General features: G+C 47.1%; 2 protein-coding genes across 2 annotated transcripts; one reads left to right on the top strand and one right to left on the bottom strand.

Annotated features, from left to right (window-relative positions):
* Positions 1-337: 337 nt before the first annotated feature.
* Positions 338-1,276, bottom strand: LOC101680289 (olfactory receptor 1E1-like). Its single transcript, XM_004759087.1, has one exon. It carries the CDS (start codon positions 1,274-1,276, stop codon positions 338-340), a length of 939 nt encoding a protein of 312 aa, XP_004759144.1.
* Positions 1,277-14,026: 12,750 nt separating this feature from the next.
* Positions 14,027-17,861, top strand: PROP1 (PROP paired-like homeobox 1). The gene is made up of 3 exons (XM_004759026.3): positions 14,027-14,356; positions 15,526-15,758; positions 16,507-17,861. The coding sequence occupies exons 1-3, from the start codon at positions 14,245-14,247 to the stop codon at positions 16,843-16,845; spliced, it is 684 nt and encodes a 227-aa protein (XP_004759083.1). The 5' UTR covers positions 14,027-14,244; the 3' UTR covers positions 16,846-17,861.
* The last annotated feature ends 623 nt before the right edge of the window (positions 17,862-18,484 follow it).

Below are 18,484 nucleotides of genomic sequence, written 5' to 3'. Positions count from 1 at the left end.
ATTTATTTATTTGACAGAGATGTAGCAGGAGTGGGAACATAAGCAGGGGGCAGCGGGAGAGGGAGAAGTAGGCTTCCCACTGAGCAGGAAGCCCAATACAGGGCTTGATCCCAGGACCCTGGGATCATGACCTGAGCTGAAGGCAGACGCTCAACAACTGAGCCACCCAGGCGCCCCAAACTAATGCTTTTATGACTTAAGAGCAACCACCGGCCTCATACTAAAAGGATGGGCATGACCATATATCATTAATTAGAGAAATAGTCCTAGGTGAATTTAGACCTCAGGTCCTCTGATTATAAAATGAAAAACATGATATCCAAAAATCTTCTAAGCTCTAAAATTTTCTAGCTCTAGAATATGAGATTAGTTTCCTTAAGGCTCTCTTCATGTCATGATTCCTCAGACTGTAGATGAAGGGATTGACCAGGGGAGTCACCACTGTGAAGATGACAGTGGCCACCGTGTCTTGGATGGAGTAGGAGGATGAAGGGCGCATATATACCCCCAGGATTGTCCCATAGAAGAGGGAGACCACAGTGAGGTGGGATCCACACGTGGACAGGGCTTTCTTTATTCCATGGGCAGATGGCAACTTCAGCACATTGGAGAGGATATAAGCATATGAAAGGATGATACAGGTAAACGGCATCAGAAATATCATTCCCCCCACAGTGAACACCACCAGGTCATTGATAGAGGTGTCAGAACAAGACAGCTTTAGAATTGCATAGGGGTCACAGAAAAAGTGATGCACAGTATTGTCGAAACAGAATATGAGTTGGACCATGAGAATAGTGTGCAGCAGAGCATGCAGGTTTGTAATGACCCAAGATGCCGCCACCAGAAGGATGCAGAGCCTGAGCTTCATGATCATGGTATAGTGGAGTGGGCAGCAGATGGCTACATACCGGTCATAGGCCATCACGCTCAGGAGGAACCCATCCATGTTGATGAAAGTGATGAAGAAGTAGATCTGGGTCATGCATTCCACGTAAGAGATAGACTTGCTTCCCAGGATGTGATTCACCAGCATCTTGGGGATTGTGACTGACGAAAAGCAGATGTCAACACAGGAGAGGTTAGCCAAGAAGAAGTACATGGGGGTGTGGAGGTGACTGTCCCCGGTGATGGCCAAAACAATGAGCAAGTTCCCAATGATGGTGACCAAGTACATCCCCAAGAATAGCCCAAAGAGAACGTCCTCCTGCTCTGACCGCCCAGAGAGTCCCAGGAGAAGGAACTCTGTGACAATAGTCTGGTTGTCTCCATCCATGTCTGCAGAGGAGAAAATGTAATCACAGGGTCAGATCACATGTTAACATTTAAGCCAATGGATTTTGGAATAGTTTATTTACTTAGTTCAAAATTAACTAAAGATGAATAATCATTTTACAGAAAAATCCTCCTTCATTTCAAGAGTGTTTAATTACCAATGGCTGTAGTTCAATTTATTCCACTTTCTTTACTGAGTATCCTATATTGATACTTTCATGTGTAGTATTTAACCCAGTCTAATAATTGAGATACTTAATTTCATTCAACAGATAAAGCAACCAGGGTCAGGATAGTTAAGTGATATTTCCACACTCACGAGACAGTAAAAGTTAGTAGATATCCAAATAGGGTGAAGTGCTTTTTTTCTGTGTGTGTGTGTGTGTGTTTTTAAGATTTTATTTATTCCTTTGACAGAGATCACAAGTAGGCAGAGGGGCAGGCAGAGAGAGAGGGAGAAGCAGGCTCCCCGCTGAGCAGAGAGTCCGATGTGGGGTTCCATCCCAGGATCCTGAGATCATGACCCAAGCCAAAGGCAGAGGCTTTAACCCACTGAGCCACCCAGGCACCCCCTGTGTGGTATTTTTTGATTAGCTAACCATTTATTAGGACAACTTAACCATGTGGCAGGCTCTGTACTAAGTGCTGTATTACAAACCTACGGTCGTTATCTGTAACATTTGTATTTTCCCAGATTATGTAGATAATGGAGAATTTGCAGGTTTGGAAAGACCGGGTTGGCAGTTTGTCCCTAACATTTTAGCTGCTATGAGGTTGACCGAACCATAGATCACAGCTGTTGGGAAGGCTATCCTAAGTGTGCTGTTCAGGGTGTGGTGTGAAACATTCCTCTGATTTCTGATAGAAGAACAAAGACAGGTATATTTTTGAAAACGATACAGTCACATATAGCATATATGTATTCAATAATATAGTCCTTTTTGCTTTTGGACAGAAGGGATTTATTGATGGGTAAAGACCAAATTCATGTGTTACCTCCAGCAAATAATCCCAGGACTAAGAAATCATTATAGGATGGGGGGGGGTGGGAGTCAAGTAAAGCACAGTGAAAGACATGTTCCTGGAAAAATATATGGTTTGGGAATAGTAAAGGCGAGGGGACGCGTTCATTACTCAGGCCTGAGTGGAGAAAGGGGAGAAAGAGAGGCAGGGAACTGGTTTGTGATGTGACTCCGTGGCTGGGCCAGAAGACCTTGAAGGGAATATTCCTAGGAAGTTGGCTGTAGGATACACATAAAATGGAGACAGTGAGGTCCCTATCGCTGTGAGATTTCAATCAGTAAAATCAAGGGGAAAGCGCTCAGATTGGATGTTGTTTATTACCTGAACTATTTCCCAGATCATAGGTACGTAAAACCGTACTGGACAGAAGCTCAAAGGTGTTCTGCAGGGAGCATGGTTACCGTGGACTGTAGACGCTGAGGGGTGAGAGAGATACAGATCAAGAAAACAAGACAGTGGCTGCCCAGCACCAGCAAATGTTCTGGATGTAAAGACAGGTGGTTTCCCATAATGGAAACAGAGGAAAAGATAAAAGAGGGGCAATAGGGTATCAAGTGAGAGTGGTCTGATCGCCTCTGGTTGGCTACCAAAGGCCAAAGACTGAGTAAAACAAGCCCAAAGTATTCCGTGCTTCCTGGTATGGAGTTTTTATGCCAGCATTGGGAGTGTCAGTTACGGGAGGAAAAAAAAGTTATAATTTCATAGTTTGCACCCCTAAAATCCAGACTCCCCAGGAAACCAGCCACATCATGGTAGTCACCCCCTGAATTCCTCTTCCTCTGAATGGCCCTTCACCGCCCACCCCTGAACTTTCACTCAGTCTCCCATGCAGCGTCCTCTGAGGAAAAGAGTGTTCCTGCCGGCGCCCGGGGAAGGACTATACCTATGACTGGTCTCCTGCCCCGATCTCTCTGGAGTCGTGTTGGTGTGTGGCCATCTCTGAGCCATCTGACACAGGTGCAGCTTTGAGGGTTTGTGTTCCTGGACCTCAGAACTGAAGCTGCTTTGAGCCCTGTCCCCAGCCCCAGCTGAGTCCCCTCTGTGGGGCTCCGTGTGGCACCCAAGTAGCCTCCCTCTGGGACACCTAGATACTGCGGGATGAGCAAACCTAGGGAAGCAACTGCTGGGAAGGTGCAGAGTAGGGGCAGCATGGAAGGGTCTGGAATGCCTTCCAGAAGAGTCTCTGGGGGTTGAGGGAGGCAGAATGACTTTGGGGCAGGATTTTTAGGAGCCCGCAGTCACTGATGCTGGCACCACGGACCTTAGCTCTCTCCTTCATCTCCCACTGCTGCTTTCCAGTTCCACCCTGGAAACAAGCTTGTGCTGTCCTTCCCTGGGCAGCACATCCTGAAAAGAGAAAGGGTTGTACAGGTCAAACCAAGACATGTGTCCCCTTCCCGCTTGCTTAGGTGCAGAGGGATGTCATCAGTCTGTTTTTGCAGAAGTACAACTGTATGTGTTGTGTGTCTGTGTGTTTCCATCCATGTGAATCTGTCTGTTGTTGGAGGTACCCTGCCCTTCTTACCGGGGTCTTCTCTGCTGTGAGATGTGGAGATGTGGTTATGGGACCCCTGTCACCACTGGCTCCTTGATTGACCCTGGATGATTGCAGGGTCTCAGCTCTGAGGACTGAAGAACCTTTTCTCACCGAAGGAGAACATCTGGAGTTAGACAATGGGGCTCTCCCAGGTCTGGCTTGGAGGATTGGGAGCAAAGAAGTAGATCTTTGTTCCCTGGAGACTGGGACTTTCTTGGGGCTCTAGGTAGCAATAGTTGCTAAGGTTGGGGGTCCCTAGGGTAGATTCCCCATAGCTCCGCTAGAGACACACATACCAACGGCTCTTTGTTCCTCTTCTCTCTGGACACCACTGTCTCTGTGTGAGAGGAACTCAGTTTGGTGCTCAGACTTGTCACTCCCAGTTACCTCAAGTATGTCTTATGTCACAGAATCTACCTCATCCCTTGCTCTGCCCAAAGCGGACCTGAAGAAAAATCGTGAAGTCAGTGAAATTGGCCCACCTACACTATAGAAACTCTGTTCTGGATACACTTTGCTCCTGCCCTGACTCGCTTGGAATCCTAAAGGTTTCAGGACCCTGAACTTTTTCCTCTCTCAAACATACAGTTTGATTTGTTAATTTGTACTGAGAAAGTAATTATTTAGAACAGAGCCTCAAATCTGTGTTTTGATCTAATAGTGACTATGTCCCCAGCGCAGGAAACTGGAGTCATCGCCTAGAGATACTGGCCTGTAGACTGGGTAGGGGTTCTGGGGACGGGTGTGGATGTCGTCATCTAAATGGTATCTAATGGCTCTCGGAACTTGGGTGTGTATTTCTAAGTTTGCATTTGTATGTCATACACAAAGCAAAACTTTCAAAAGATGTATATTTCAAAACTCACCTTTTAAAAAATAGAAAAAAAGGACACAAATGTGAAGTTGGGCAGAGATGTTTAGGTAAAAATTGAGAGAATCGGGGTGACATTATTAATTATGGATAGGGTAGTAATTAAGTCAACCAGGAGCACAAGTCATAAAAGACTAACATCTTTTTTTAAAAGATATTATTTATTTGTCTATTTATTTATGTGCAAGAGAGAGGAGAGAGACGGAGGAACAGAGGGAATGGAATAGACCCCACACTAAGTGCAGAGCCCAACTTGGGGCTCGATTTCATAACCCTGAGATCTCTACCTGAGCTGAAATCAAGAGTCGAGCGCTTAACTGAGCTACCCAGGTGCCCCAAAAAGTGATATCTTATGATAATAAGGGGAAAACTCTTATGAATCACCAAATGAAACAGTGTAACAACAGTTTACATAAGGCAAAGGCTCATGAAAATTTTTAAGATTGATTAAGTTAATATCTTGATAGACTTTAACATACATTTCCCAGAATGTGATAAAGTAGTTAATAAAAAAATATGGCAGACGGGCGCCTGGGTGGCTCAGTGGGTTAAGCCGCTGCCTTCGGCTCAGGTCATGATCTCAGGGTCCTGGGATCGAGTCCCACATCGGGCTCTCTGCTCAGCAGGGAGCCTGCTTCCTTCTCTCTCTCTCTCTGCCTGCCTCTCAGTGTACTTGTAATTTCTCTCTGTCAAATAAATAAATAAAATCTTTAAAAAAAAAATATGGCAGAGATTTTATTTAAACCATGAGGAAATCTGATTTCAAAGACATCTAGTTCCACCCTGTAAATGGAGATGACACATTCTTTTTCCAGCCCAGGAAACAATCACATATTTGTGATTTGGTCCTTTTTAGGCTATCACAAAAACTATTGATAGGGGCCCCAAACACTGATTTTATAGAATATATCCTCTTTTTAAAATAATCTTATTTATTTATTTATTTGACAAACAAGAGATCACAAGTAGGCAGAGAGGCAGGCCGAGGGGGTGGGGGAAGCAGCCTCCCCGCTGAGCAGAGAACCCGATACGGGGCTCGATCCCAGGACCCTGAGACCATGACCTGAGCCAAAGGCAGAGCCTTAACCCGCTGAGCCACCCAGGCACCCCTAATGCTATTTTGTTTATTGAAGTACAGTTTACGCACGATGTTACATTAGTTTCAGGTCTATAGTACTGTTTTTGACCTTTGATTTGCACTCTTGCCTACCTTCTTGCCATCTGACAGATGACTGTCCCATTTCTTCTTCCTTAAATCCCCCTAATGTAGGCACATTACACTTTGAGGCAGGTCAGTATTTTATTATCAACATTCTGACTCTGTTACACCCGGTGGGTGTACTTACATTAACTTTTTTTCCTTGTACAAGTTTTGGATGTTCCTGAAATTAATCATTGCGTATTTTTTTCATTGGTTTCATTTTCATGCCTTTATTTTTCCCCTATTCCAAAATTAACTCTTCCAGGCTTTGAGTTCTATTTGAACAATAAACAGGCCCCATTGAAGGGTACACTTTGATGAGTCTGGTTAGTCATGTGCAGTCGTGTAACCATCACCACAATCAACTTACAGAATGGTTCCACTATCCTACAGTTCTTGGCCTCCCTTTGCAGCTGGTAGCTTCCCACAACCAGATAGGTTCCCTGCATTATTATATAAATTGTTCAATTTGCCAGTTTCTATGGAAAAACCTGATGAACTTTTGATTGAGATTGCATGGAATTTCATCAATCAAAAGTTGCCAGTCTGGGGTGCCTGGTTGGCTCTTTTGGTGGAGGCTTAGACTCTTGATTTTGGCTCAGGTCATTATCTCAGGGTTGTGAGGTCGAGCCCGGGATCGGCCGCTGAGCTAGGAGTAAGGAACCTGCTTAGGATTCGCTCTCTCCCTCTCCCTTGCCCCCTACCCTCCTGGGTGCTCTCTCTACCAAAAAAAAAAGAAGAAAAAGAAAATGGATAGCTTAATAGCATTTAGTCTCCTGACCTAAAAGCATAGCGCATTTCTTCATTTTAAAAGGTTTTCTTTCATTTCTCTCATGAATGCTATTTTTGGTCTTCAGTGGACAGATTGCTCACATTTTTGGACAGCTTTAAACACTAAATATTTCATATTTTATGCTAAATTAGCATTTATGTAGTTACATAATCGGCATTTATGTAACTAGTACTAAGGTTTTAATTTGAATTTCTCATTGTTGGTTGTATGACTTTTTAAAAAACTTGCCCTTAGATCCTAAAACTTCACTAACATCACTAATTAGTTCTGGTAGATTGTTTATAATTCCACCATAAATTCTCTGTGTGAGTGTTTCGTCCACACACACAGGCATTTTTCTTCTTTCTTTCTAATCTAGTTGCTCTTCAATAAAATTATTTTCTGCTCACAGCACTTTTGATACCAACAAATGGGTCCTGTCTGGTTTTTTGTTTTTTCTCTCCCTCCCCCTCTGCCAACTGACAACCAGTTCTCTCTTGGGACACCACTTGGGTGTCCCATAATTCAGTTCAGTTCTAACACTATCCTGACCTAGCATAGACCCCAGAGGTTAAGGGTATGGTCCTACAAGACTGCCCCAACCTCAGATGCCAGTTACAAGTAGTGGGTCCCTAGGCTACCCGCACTCTCTCTAATTTGGCTACAAATTGAGATTTCAATGACCCCTTCCTCAGGTTGGTTAATTTGCTGTGACGGCTCACAGAACTCAAGGACACACTTTACTTACTCTCACTGGTTTACTATAAAGGATATTATAAAAGATACAAATAAATAGCCAAATAGAGAGGCACCGTAGGGCAAAGCCAGGGATGGCCCTGAGTATAGGAGCTTCTGATGCCATGGAATCTAGAGGTGCCAGCCTCCCAACACACAACTCCTCTCAGAAACTCTGAATTCTGTAGTTTAGGAATTCAAGCAGAGAACACTGTGTAGGCATGTTGGTTAAATCATGGGCTCTTGGTGATTAACTCAATCTCCAGTGACTCATCCCTCCCTGGAGGTGGGGGACTGGGGTTAAAAGTTACAACTGACTGGTCACCTCGTTGATTCCTCTGGTCACCAACCCCCATCCCGAAGCTATCTAGGGGCCCACTGAGAGTCATTTCATTAGCATACATTTAGGTATGGTTTAAGGGGCTTATTGTGCATAACAAAATATGGTCCTCTCTCCCCCTCACTCGGGAGATCCCAAGGGTTTCAGAAGCTCCTGTGTCAGGAACTAGGGATGAAGATTAAATATATATATCCACTTACACCACATTTTTATTTCTTCTTATTGTTTCATTATACTGGCTGGAGCCTCTAGTACAATATTGGGTAGAAGTGGTAAGAACATACAACCCTGCCTTGTAACTAATTTTTAAAAAATTTATTTGCGACAGAGAGCATGAGTGGGGGAAGGGCAGAGAGAGACACAGAGGGGTAGTAGACTCCTTGATGAGCACAGAGCCCCATGAGGGGCTGGCTCCCAGGGCCCTGAAATCAAGACCTGACCCTAAATTAGGAGTGTGATGGTTAACAGTTGACCTACTGAGCCACTCAGGAGCCCCCTTGTTCCTAATTTTAAGGGGAAAGTAGTCTCCCTTTCAACATCATGAAAGGGATGATGGCTATAGTTTTTTCATGTGCGACTTTAATCAAGTTAAAGAAATCTTCTGTTCCTATTTTGCATGCATGCTGCATTTTGTCTGTTGCATTAGCTGTGTCTATTGGGATGGTTTTCCTTTTTTAGTTTGTTAATACAATGAATTACAATGGCTTGCATTTCTAACATTAATCCCACTCTGCATTCCTGGGGTGAAGCCTGTTTGGTCATATGTATTATCCCATTTAACTATGATGAGATACTGTTTTATCCAGGATCCCCAGTGAATCTATTTTCATAAAGAATATTGGTCTGTCAGGGCATCTGGGTGGCTCAGTGGGTTAAGCCTCTGCCTTTGGCTCAGGTCATGATCCCAGGGTCCTCAGATTGAGCCCCACATTGGGCTCTCTGCTCAGCAGGGAGCCTTCTCCACCCCCACCCCAGCCTGCCTCTCTGCCTACTTGTGATCTGTCTGTCAAATAAATAAATAAAATCTTTTAAAGAAAAAGAATATTTGTTATTATAATGTTTGATAAAATGAATTGGGAAGGTACTCAAACCTTTTCAATTTTCTGAAAGAACTTGTGCCTAGTTTTATTACATATTTCTTAAAAGTCTGATAGATTTCATCAGTGTAGCCATCTGGGCCTGAAATCTTCTTTGTGGGAAGTTTTTTAAAACTATAATTCAGTTATTAATTAGATATAGGACTACTTTGCTTATTTATTGTTGAGTTAGGTTTGATAGATTATCTTTTGTAAGATTGTTCATTTCATCTGATTTATCAACTTTACCAGAATAAAGTTGTCCATAATATTCTCTTACCATCCTTTTAATGTCTCTAGAATCTCTACTGATGTACTTCTATCATTCTTTGTGTTAGTCTTTTCTGTCTTATCTTTGTCCTGATCGGCTTTGCGAGAGATTCTAGTGTTTTTCATTTTCTTAGTGAACCAGCCTTCAGTTTTATTAATTTTCACTATCACCTGTTTTCTATTTCATTGATTGAAACTGTCAAAGAAAATACGAATTGGACAGTAGTTAAAGTGTCAAAAACAGATTTTATTCAGGTTTATTGCAATAGGGAAAGGAGTCCTAAGTATAAGAACCAGGTTTAATTCAGAATATAGCCTGAGCAAGTTGGAATTTTTAGTCAAGGAGCAAGGTGATGGAAAGTTGCTAAGAGGGACACCAGGTATAGTGGAGGCTTCTAGTTAAGACCAACCAAAGAGGATTCTTTGCTGAAGACAGACCAGGATGGGCAGACCTCACTTGAGGGATGCTGGAAGATGTGGAACCCACCAGGGATGGAGGGTGACAAGATACCTAGCAGGGGAGATTCTGGTTAAACTGACTTTGAAGGGTTCTTGCTAAAACTGGGATTTACAAGGAAATACACAAATGGGCCTAAGAGAAGGTTCAGGAGCCCGACTCATTCTTTGTCCATGAAAAAATCTTTGTCAACAATCTGATCTCTGTATGTTCTTTTTTCTTCTTACTTTCGGTTTCATTTGCAACTAGACAGTCATTTGTCTAGTTTGTTAAGATAAAGGTTAGGTAACTGATTTAAGACTTTTTTCTTTCTTCCTCTGTCCCTACCTCTCTCTCCCTCTTTCTCTCTCATCTCCTGCATTGGGGGCATTGGAGAGTACATGGTTTTTCAATGTCAGCATGCCCTGTGCAAAATTAGAGCCAACCCGGGGTTCTGAATGGACTAGGAGGCAGGATGCCCTTGAGTGTCTGGATCTTTTCAGGTCAGGGAATTCCTTTAGGGTCAGAGTTTCCCAAATCTCACCGTGCCTTTAGTCTGGACATGTTGGCGGTCTAAGTTCTGGGTGCCCTAGAAGGTTGTAGAGGAACATTGTGAATTCAGGTTATTGTGCCCACTCCGAGGTGTGCAAGTCAACACTTATTGGAGGATTCCTGTGTCCTAGGGACTGAATTCAACTGTGTACCCTCGGGATTCAGGAATCAGATAAGGTCAGAATGACTCTGAGGGCTAGAGTCTCCCAGGGATTGTGGTAGTTAAAAGAATGCTAATAAATGAAATAAAGTAGCACGTTTGCCTGTGTTTCCTACATTCAAAGTACATCCTAAATGCTTCTCTCTCATTGACTCTCAGTCCCCCCATCTTCATCAGGTAGGTACAGGTGATCCTCACTTTCTGTGGGTTCCGTGTTTGGGCAGTCGCCTACTCACTAAAATGTATTTAAAACCCAGAGAAGGTCAGTACTCGCAATGCTCTTTGGCAGCTGGGCAGGCATTTGCAGCCGTGCGCGTGCGCAGGGGGTGAAAACTTCGAGTCGCCAGGCTCCCAGCCGAGGTCAAACAAAGCCGCTGTTCTAGCTGTTCTGCCTTCTTGTTTTAACTTCCATGCTGTAAACAAGTGTCTTTTTGCAGTCTCCCAAGTGCCGCCACTTCTTGCATTTTTGTGTTTTGGGGGGTAATTTTGCTGCTCAACGTGGCTTCTAAGCATAGTGCTTCAAATTCTAAGTTCAGGAAGGCCGCGATGTGCTTTAGGGAGAAAATATATATGCTCAGTAACCCAGGTTCAGGCGTGAATCACAGTGCTGTTGGCCCCAAGGTCAATGTTGGTAAGTTAGCTATATGTACTAAAATAAGATATCTTTAAACAGAAACACATACAACAAGGTCACATATTGATTGGTGATAATGTTGTGGCCAGGGATGCCTGGGTGGTGCAGTCAGTTAAGCATCAGACTCTTGGTTTTGGCTTAGGTCTGACCTCAGGGTCCTAGGATCGAGCTCCCTTGTTGGGCTCTGTGCTCAAAAGGCAGTGTGCTTGAGTTTCTCTCTCTCCCTCTCTCTCCTGCGTGCTCTCTCCCTCACAAATAAAAGAATTTTCAAAAAAGAAAATATTGTGGAACCTCTTTTTTTGGAGCAGTGGTTCAATATTCACTGACTCGGTGTTTGTAGTGACTTTATGGAACATAGCTACCTCAAAGAGAATCAGGGCACCTGGGTGGCTCAGTCAGTTAACCATATGCTTTTGGCTCAGGTCGTGATCTCGGGGTCCTGGGATCGAGCCCCGTGTCAGGCTCCCTGCTAAGCCAGAAGTCTACTTCTCCCTCTCCCTCTGACCTTCCCCACTGCTTCTACTTTCTCTCTCTCCCTCGCTTTCAGATGAATAAAAAATAAAATAAAAGAGAATCAACTATATGATTATCCCCAGATGATAAAGCTGAGGCACAGAGATATATAAGAAACGAGCCCAAGGGTCGCCTGGGTGGCTCAGAGGATTGAGCCTCTGCCTTCGGCTTGGGTTGTGATCTCAGGATCCTGCGATCAAGCCCCACATTGGGCTCTCTGCTTGGCAGGAAACCTGCTCCCCCACCTGCCCCCCACCCCGCCTGCCTCTCTGCCTACTTGTGATCTTTCAAATAAATTTTAAAAATCTTAAGAAAGAAAGAAAAGAAATAAGCCCAGGATCACATAGCATAGCAAGTGGTATAGCTGGTATTTGAACCCAGGGCTGTTTGGCTTCAGAACTTACACCCCTACCCTCCACACCATTCTCCCTCTTGTAGGATGAGAGGCTTCTGGGCGTCAGGCCTCCGTGATGGTCGAGAGTGGCAATTGGAGTCAGGATGCCCCCTGGAAGACCAGATGCCCCTAAGGCTCCCAGTCCCCTGAGGGATTGTGCGTATTCTGGAAAGGCAAGTCAAACTGTCAGGGTCTCAACGTCCTTGGGGAGCAGGGGTCGTGGGTCAGAGTTTCTTTGTAATATCAATCAGTCTGTCCTGGATGGCTGGGCAGTTTCCCTTTAGGCTTAGGGTACCTTGAGGTTGCAGGCTGTTTTGGAATTCAGTGTTTGCTTATAGATCCAAGTTACTGGGTCTTGGGGCATCAGGATGTCCTGGGGCTTGGGTTGCTCCAGGAAATCACACTGTATGCTGGGGTAGGAGAAAGGTGGGTATCTTGGATCGATTCTTCTCTTCTTGAATGTGGTTATGGACTGAATGTTCGTGTCGCCCCTGCCTCTACTCCTATGTTGAAGCCCTAAGTGGGTGTGACAGCATTTGGAAGTGGGGCCTTGGGGAGGCAATCGGAGGGAGATGAGATCCTGAGGCGAGGACTCCAGTCTTGGGGTTAGCATCTGGACGTGAAGAAAAAGAGAGGCCAGAGGTGCTTCTCTCTCTCTCTCTCTCTCTCTCTCTCTTATCCCCAGATGATAAAGCTGAGGCACAGAGATATATTAAGAAACGAGCCCATGGGTCTCATGAAGACCCAAAAGGCAGCTGTCTACAATGAGGGGATAGAGTCTTCCCCAGGAACCGAATCAGCTGGCCCCTGGCCCCTGGACTTACCAGCTTCCAGAACTGTGAGAAATAAATGTCTACTGTGTAAGCCACCCATCCTTGGATATTTTGTTATGGAAGCCTGAGCTGATGAAGAGAAATGTACATCCATTTCTCCTAGAGGGTCTTGTTACAACACCGATTCTGTTTCTATAAGACTAAGGGGGGGGCGGCTGAGATTCTGCATTTCTAACAAGCTGCTGATGCTGCTGATTGTGGGCCATGTTGGAAACATAAAGCTCCTAGAGGATTTGGGGGGTGTCTTAAATTGTCAGGGTGCTTTTAAAGGATGTGTGTGAAAGATTAGCATGACCTGGGGATCCAGATTGTCCCTTCCAAGAGGCACAGGGTGTCTCTATTGGGTCAGTGTGTCCTGAGGGGTTAGGATCTCATGGCAGGGTCAGGGGGATCTTTGAGTTGAGGCAGAACATTCTGGATTTCAGGGTGTCCTAGAATATCCTAGAATCCTGAGGTATCAGGTTGTCTTGAAAGGGTCAGGATGGCCTGCAGGTGTCAGAATGGCTCCCTGACTTCCTGAGTCTAAGTCATCTCAAGAAGCCGACTACTGTGGGTGTCAGGGTTTCCTTGAAGAATCAGAGTGTCAGAATGTCATGGGACTCTCAGTCTCCTGCAGAGTCCATGAGTCCAAGGGGTCAGGAAGCCCCTGGCATTCCAATGCTCCTCAGGGTCAAGGTTTTCTATTTCAGTGAACTCAGAAGGTCATGGAGTCCCAGGGGTTCTGAGTGAACAAGGAGGAGGCGATGTGGGGGAAGAAAGCAGACTGTACTTGAGAACTATAGTCTCCAGGACACCCATTTTGTGGCTCAGGTTGTCCTGCTGTGGCAGGGGAGTGGGGGTGGGGGGGTATGTCTAGTATATTCTGAGAATCAGAACATCTAGGAGGGGCCAGAATGTACTGGTGTCTTTTAGCTTTTTAGATTCCCGGAAACAGATCCTTGGATGTCACCAAGGCAGGCCCGGCTCCTGGCCCACATCTACACCCCCTCTCCCCGCGGTGGGGTTCTGAGGAAGGGTCTTGGGAGGAATGCATTGGCTTCTTACCCTGCCTACTCCCAGGAGGGGATTTAATAGGACAAAAGAACTTGGTCCTCTGGGAATACGAGCTCTTGGCCCCAGTCCCTGGACCCTCCAACTGAGCACCTTCCCTCATCCGGCTTGTGATCCTCCCCAGACGAAGGGGCCCTGGTGGCCAGGCAATGATTGGACGGGCCCCCAGGGGCGAGGAGCAGGTCACTCCTCCAAGGCTCAGGGAGAAGGAGGCGGTGTGGGATTGCAAGCTGGGGAAGTAGGCAGCTGAGAGCAAAGGGAGAGGACCGTATCGCGGGGACAGGGGACCTGCAGCGGGAAGTTGAGGCACAAACGGAGACAGAGTCCGGGCAAGGCAGAGAGAATGAAATGATACTTAAGAGAAGGAAGGGGGAGTTAGAAAAAAAGATTAGAAAAAAAGAGAGATAGTGAGAAAGGCCAAGATATCCCTCTGTACCTACATCTACACAGAGAGCCAGAGGTACATACAGAGGGTGAAGGAGGTGTAGAGAGGACACACCAGAGAAAGACTGACCAGGAGCAGAGACTCGGGGACACGGGGGACCGGACCTCTTAGGTCTCTGTTATTAGTCATGGAAGCGGAAGGAAGGAGTGAGCAGGGTAAGCAAAAGAAGGGGCGACTTTGCACCAGTCCCTGGCCCCAGAGCCACGGCGTCGCCGCTGGGACTCTGACCTCCACGGCCGGTGAGTGAATCTCCGGGCTGGACCTGAGGAGGCGGCAAGTGGGGGGTGGGGGTGCTCCACGCTTAGGCTCATGGGGGCAGTGGCTCCCCACGAGAAAGGTGATAAAAAAAACAATCCGAGAATGCTAAAACCTTGGGCATCTCAGAAAGTGCGGGGAGGGACAAGTCGTTGGCTTGGCAAACGGGACCCAAGACCCCAGTGTGGATGGGCTGCAGAGCAGCACCTGCAGTTGGGGGTGGGGTTGGAGGTGATGACATCCGGGACCTCATCCCGAGCCCCTGGGTCACCCGCTGCTCGGCCTCCTCTGAGATGGGCAACTGGAGGGGCCCGGGCTCGGGATCCCCTGTGACCAGCAGCTCGATGCATGTGTGTCCCCCAGGTGGACCAGGAGCCCTGGGTGGGAGCCACACTCTTGGTCCCCATGGGGATGGGTGCCTCAGCTCCAGACAGCTCCTTTTCACAGTGTGTCCCTTCCAGGTGTTTCCTTTCGCTCTGTGTTCTCCCTTCCCCGGCTGGCTCTCAGACTAATTAGTGTGGGGGCTTAGTGAGCCTGTGTGGAGGAGAGGCAAGCCTTTCCCACGAGCTCAGGTTCCGCCGCCCGGCGGCCCAGGCCAGGGCCAGGGTAGGAGAGAAGATGAAATGCATGTGAGGGGAGGGTGGGCCTGAGCACAAGAGGGAGGAATGTTGCATCTGCCCAGGTAGAGGGCTTGGGAGGATGGGGATGGGAGACGTCTCAAGAGGGTGTGTGCTCAGTGTGAACCTGGGGAGCAGGGACCCAGGGTCTTAGAAACATGACAGTCTGTTAGTGGCTCAGAGCAAAGAGGAGCCCCGTGGGCTGAGACTCTGGAGGGTGGTACATGTGCTCAGAGAGGTGGAAGGCACAGGAGGGGTGCCTGTTGCGCGGGAATGTTCCACGGGCATGGGCATACAGTGAGGGGAGGCGGTCAGGGCCCTGGGTTGAAGCAAGTTTATGTGTACAGTGTGTACGGAGAGCAGGGCGCAGGTCAGGGCACCCGAGGTGAGGCCAGGACGAGGCTGAGCTGCGTTCAGAGCTGAAGGGTTTCTGGTCAGGGCAGAGTGTGCCAGCAGCAGTGGGGCACTGAGGAGAAACTGGGGAGGGGAACAGGTGGGTCCACTCCGCACAACCTCTGTCTCCCCTCCCTCCTCAGACACCGGCCCGCGGCCCTACAGGAGCCTCTCTGGTGTAGGAGTGCGGAGACCAAGGTTGTCCCCCCATGGAGGACAGAGGGGTCGCCCACACTCCCGACGCCGCCACCGCACCACCTTCAGTCCCGCACAGCTGGAGCAGCTGGAGGCAGCCTTTGGGAGGAATCAGTACCCCGACATTTGGGCCCGAGAGGGCCTGGCCCGGGACACAGGCCTCAGCGAGGCCAGAATCCAGGTGAGGTCCCAGGATCCCCCTCCTCTTCTGGGAAGAGATGCAGATCTGGTGCCTGGGAACTGCTGGGCTCTCAATTCTCCTAGACATTAGAACTTCCCCCTGAGTGTTCCCCAGAACACAGCCTTGACCCACAGTCCACACCGCCTCACCTACTTCCGGAATGTCCCTTGAATTGAACCCAAGCTCTAACCTGATCTAATTTGAATTTCAGCATCCTACCCTCAGCCTTAACTGGATGTGAATTCCAGCAGAAATACGGTCTTAGCCGTTTGCATGCCCATGTAGCCTTGTCCCTAACTATGGCCTTGAAACCCAGCCAGCCTGCTGCTCCCTCCATCCGAACCATCCAGGTAGTTAATCTTAGGTACAAACCCTACCCGAAATCCAGCCCCGTCTCTAACAGTTAAACTCATCCAAAGTCTTAATCTCTAATAACCCTCTGGGATGTTTCCTATTCTCCATGGAGGGGAAAATGTCATTTGGTGTCATGGTTTATCTCTTTCTCATGGGAAGCAGACACTTGGACTCTCCCAGATTTGCAGTAGAGCAGATCTCGACGCAGATTGGGGGTGACGGTCTGCGTCTTGTTTGGTGAGAAGGCCCAGCTCAGCTGTGCCTCTGGGAAGAGCTCTCCTTCCTCTGCAGTGTGGGAGAGGCTTATGTTCAGTACCTGAAGCTTCTGTCATTGACGGGGAGAGTGTCCCTACTTGAGAGAGGCTCTGATGCGGCTGTTCTCCCCCTCCCTCAGGTCTGGTTCCAGAACCGCAGAGCTAAGCAGAGGAAGCAAGAGCGGTCACTCCTCCAGCCACTGGCCCATCTGTCTCCTGCCACCTTCTCTGGTTTCTTGCCCGAGTCCCCTGCTTGCCCCTACTCCTACCCAACACCGCCTCCACCCATGACCTGCTTCCCTCACCCCTACAACCACGCCCTTCCCTCTCAGCCCTCCACAGGCAGTTCCTTTGCTCGACCCCACCAGCCTGAAGACTGGTATCCCACCTTGCCTCCAACGCCCACTGGCCATCTGCCCTGCCCCCCACCCCCTACCATGCTTCCCCTCAGCCTTGAGCCCCCAAAGTCCTGGAACTAAGGTCAGACAGGTACTGATATGGAAATCCCCCCCACCCCAGCCTGTGGTCCTGGTGAAATGCACAGAAAGTTGGGTGGCTTCCCTTCTTCCAAGGTTCAAGTAGAAATTTAGTGAGAGGCAGCTCAGAGACTGGGAATTTAGAAATGGGAGGTCATGCTGAAGAAGGCCACAGGTCATTAGTTGAGGGAATTTAGGGAGGTGAACCTACTAGAAGATAGAAGTAAAAAGCCTCCGGGGAGGTGACTAGTAGAAGGGCGGGTACTGATGGAAGCAGTTGTTGCTACTGGTGAATGGAAGTGGTTAAACATGACAGAACTTTTCGGGCTATGTTGATTAAGATCACAGTTGAAGATCTTCATACAGCAGTTTCTAGCTCTTTTTAATAAGGCTTTCGATTCAAAGTCTACCTGTTCATCCTTTCTCCGTCACCCACCCGCCACCCAAATCGGTCATTCACTTTTGTTCATTAATGTTCTAGGAATACTTCTTGAATTTTTTCTTGTGTTTTCCATTCCGGCAGACACTTTGCCTTTTCCGGCCCCGTATCTTCTAACTGGTCCTCCTCAGTGGCTCCCTTAGCTCCAGACTTTCCCCTTACCAACAGGACCCTGCAAATCTGATCATCACAGAAAAGCTCTCCAATATCTCATAAACAATAATAAAAAAAAAAAACCCAAACATCTGAGTCTTCAATATTACCTTCAACCTGACTTTGAAATCGATTGCAAGTCATAACATATATGGTTTCCGACAGAGAAGAAACAATGAGATTCAGGGCTGACTTTTCCAAACGCCAGCCAGGAGCCTTAAGGCTCGCAGGAGGTCATTCCCAGGAAAGAACCCGCTGGGAAGTCCCTTGGTCTGAGCCCCCCTCACAGAAACCTGGCGCGGCTTCATTGGTGGCCCCATTTATATATCCTATTGCTTATAAGGTATTTTACTCATTATGTGCTTGCTTACCTCCCTTATTGGCAGGCCCATAGAAAAATCCTTAAAACAAGCCCCTAGGAATGGATATTCATGTTATTTATAATTTTATAAATAACATGAATAACATTTATATATATATATATATGTGTGTGTGTGTGTGTACATATATTTATATATATATAAAAGCCTGGAGTTAAAACCTCTGTACTGTACCTTCGCCCTCCCATGGATTTATCTGCTTGGGCCAGACTGCCTTCCAGAAATGTGCCGCCAGCTTCAAAACTCCCCCAGTGTTGGTTTCAGCACGTTCTTGTTGACCTGCACCATTTTGACCTTCTTGTCCCCTGAGGGCGATGTCTCCTTACTGCTTATTTGTCCGTTTTCATTTACAGCGCTGCTAGTGAGAGGGGGGGCAGTGTCATGTTTACTGGAAACTTGTATGTTTTCTGTCTGGCTTCTTTGAGGTATTTCTGGATTTGTGTATTGGTAGAATCATCTTTCCTTAGTGACCGAGGGCGCCTTGTGCAGTAGGGGTAGAAGTCGCTTTTTAGATGTGTGGTGGCTGTCCTTCGCTATTTGTTACTTGTGTTCTAGCCTTTCTGAGCAAGGTTTTTCTGAGAGAATTAAGCCCTAATGCTGTCGGTACGTATCATATGTAACTTCTGTTTTCAGTGCCTGGAGTGCTACCAGTTATGTAGAATTGGTAGAA

Source organism: Mustela putorius, unplaced genomic scaffold, assembly GCF_011764305.1.
Source record: "Mustela putorius furo isolate JIRA1106 unplaced genomic scaffold, ASM1176430v1.1 tig00003923_pilon_pilon_pilon, whole genome shotgun sequence".
NCBI classification, from domain to species: domain Eukaryota; kingdom Metazoa; phylum Chordata; class Mammalia; order Carnivora; family Mustelidae; genus Mustela; species Mustela putorius.
The sequence above is the reverse complement of the archived record's forward strand: the minus strand, read 5'-3'. Positions and strand labels throughout refer to the sequence as shown.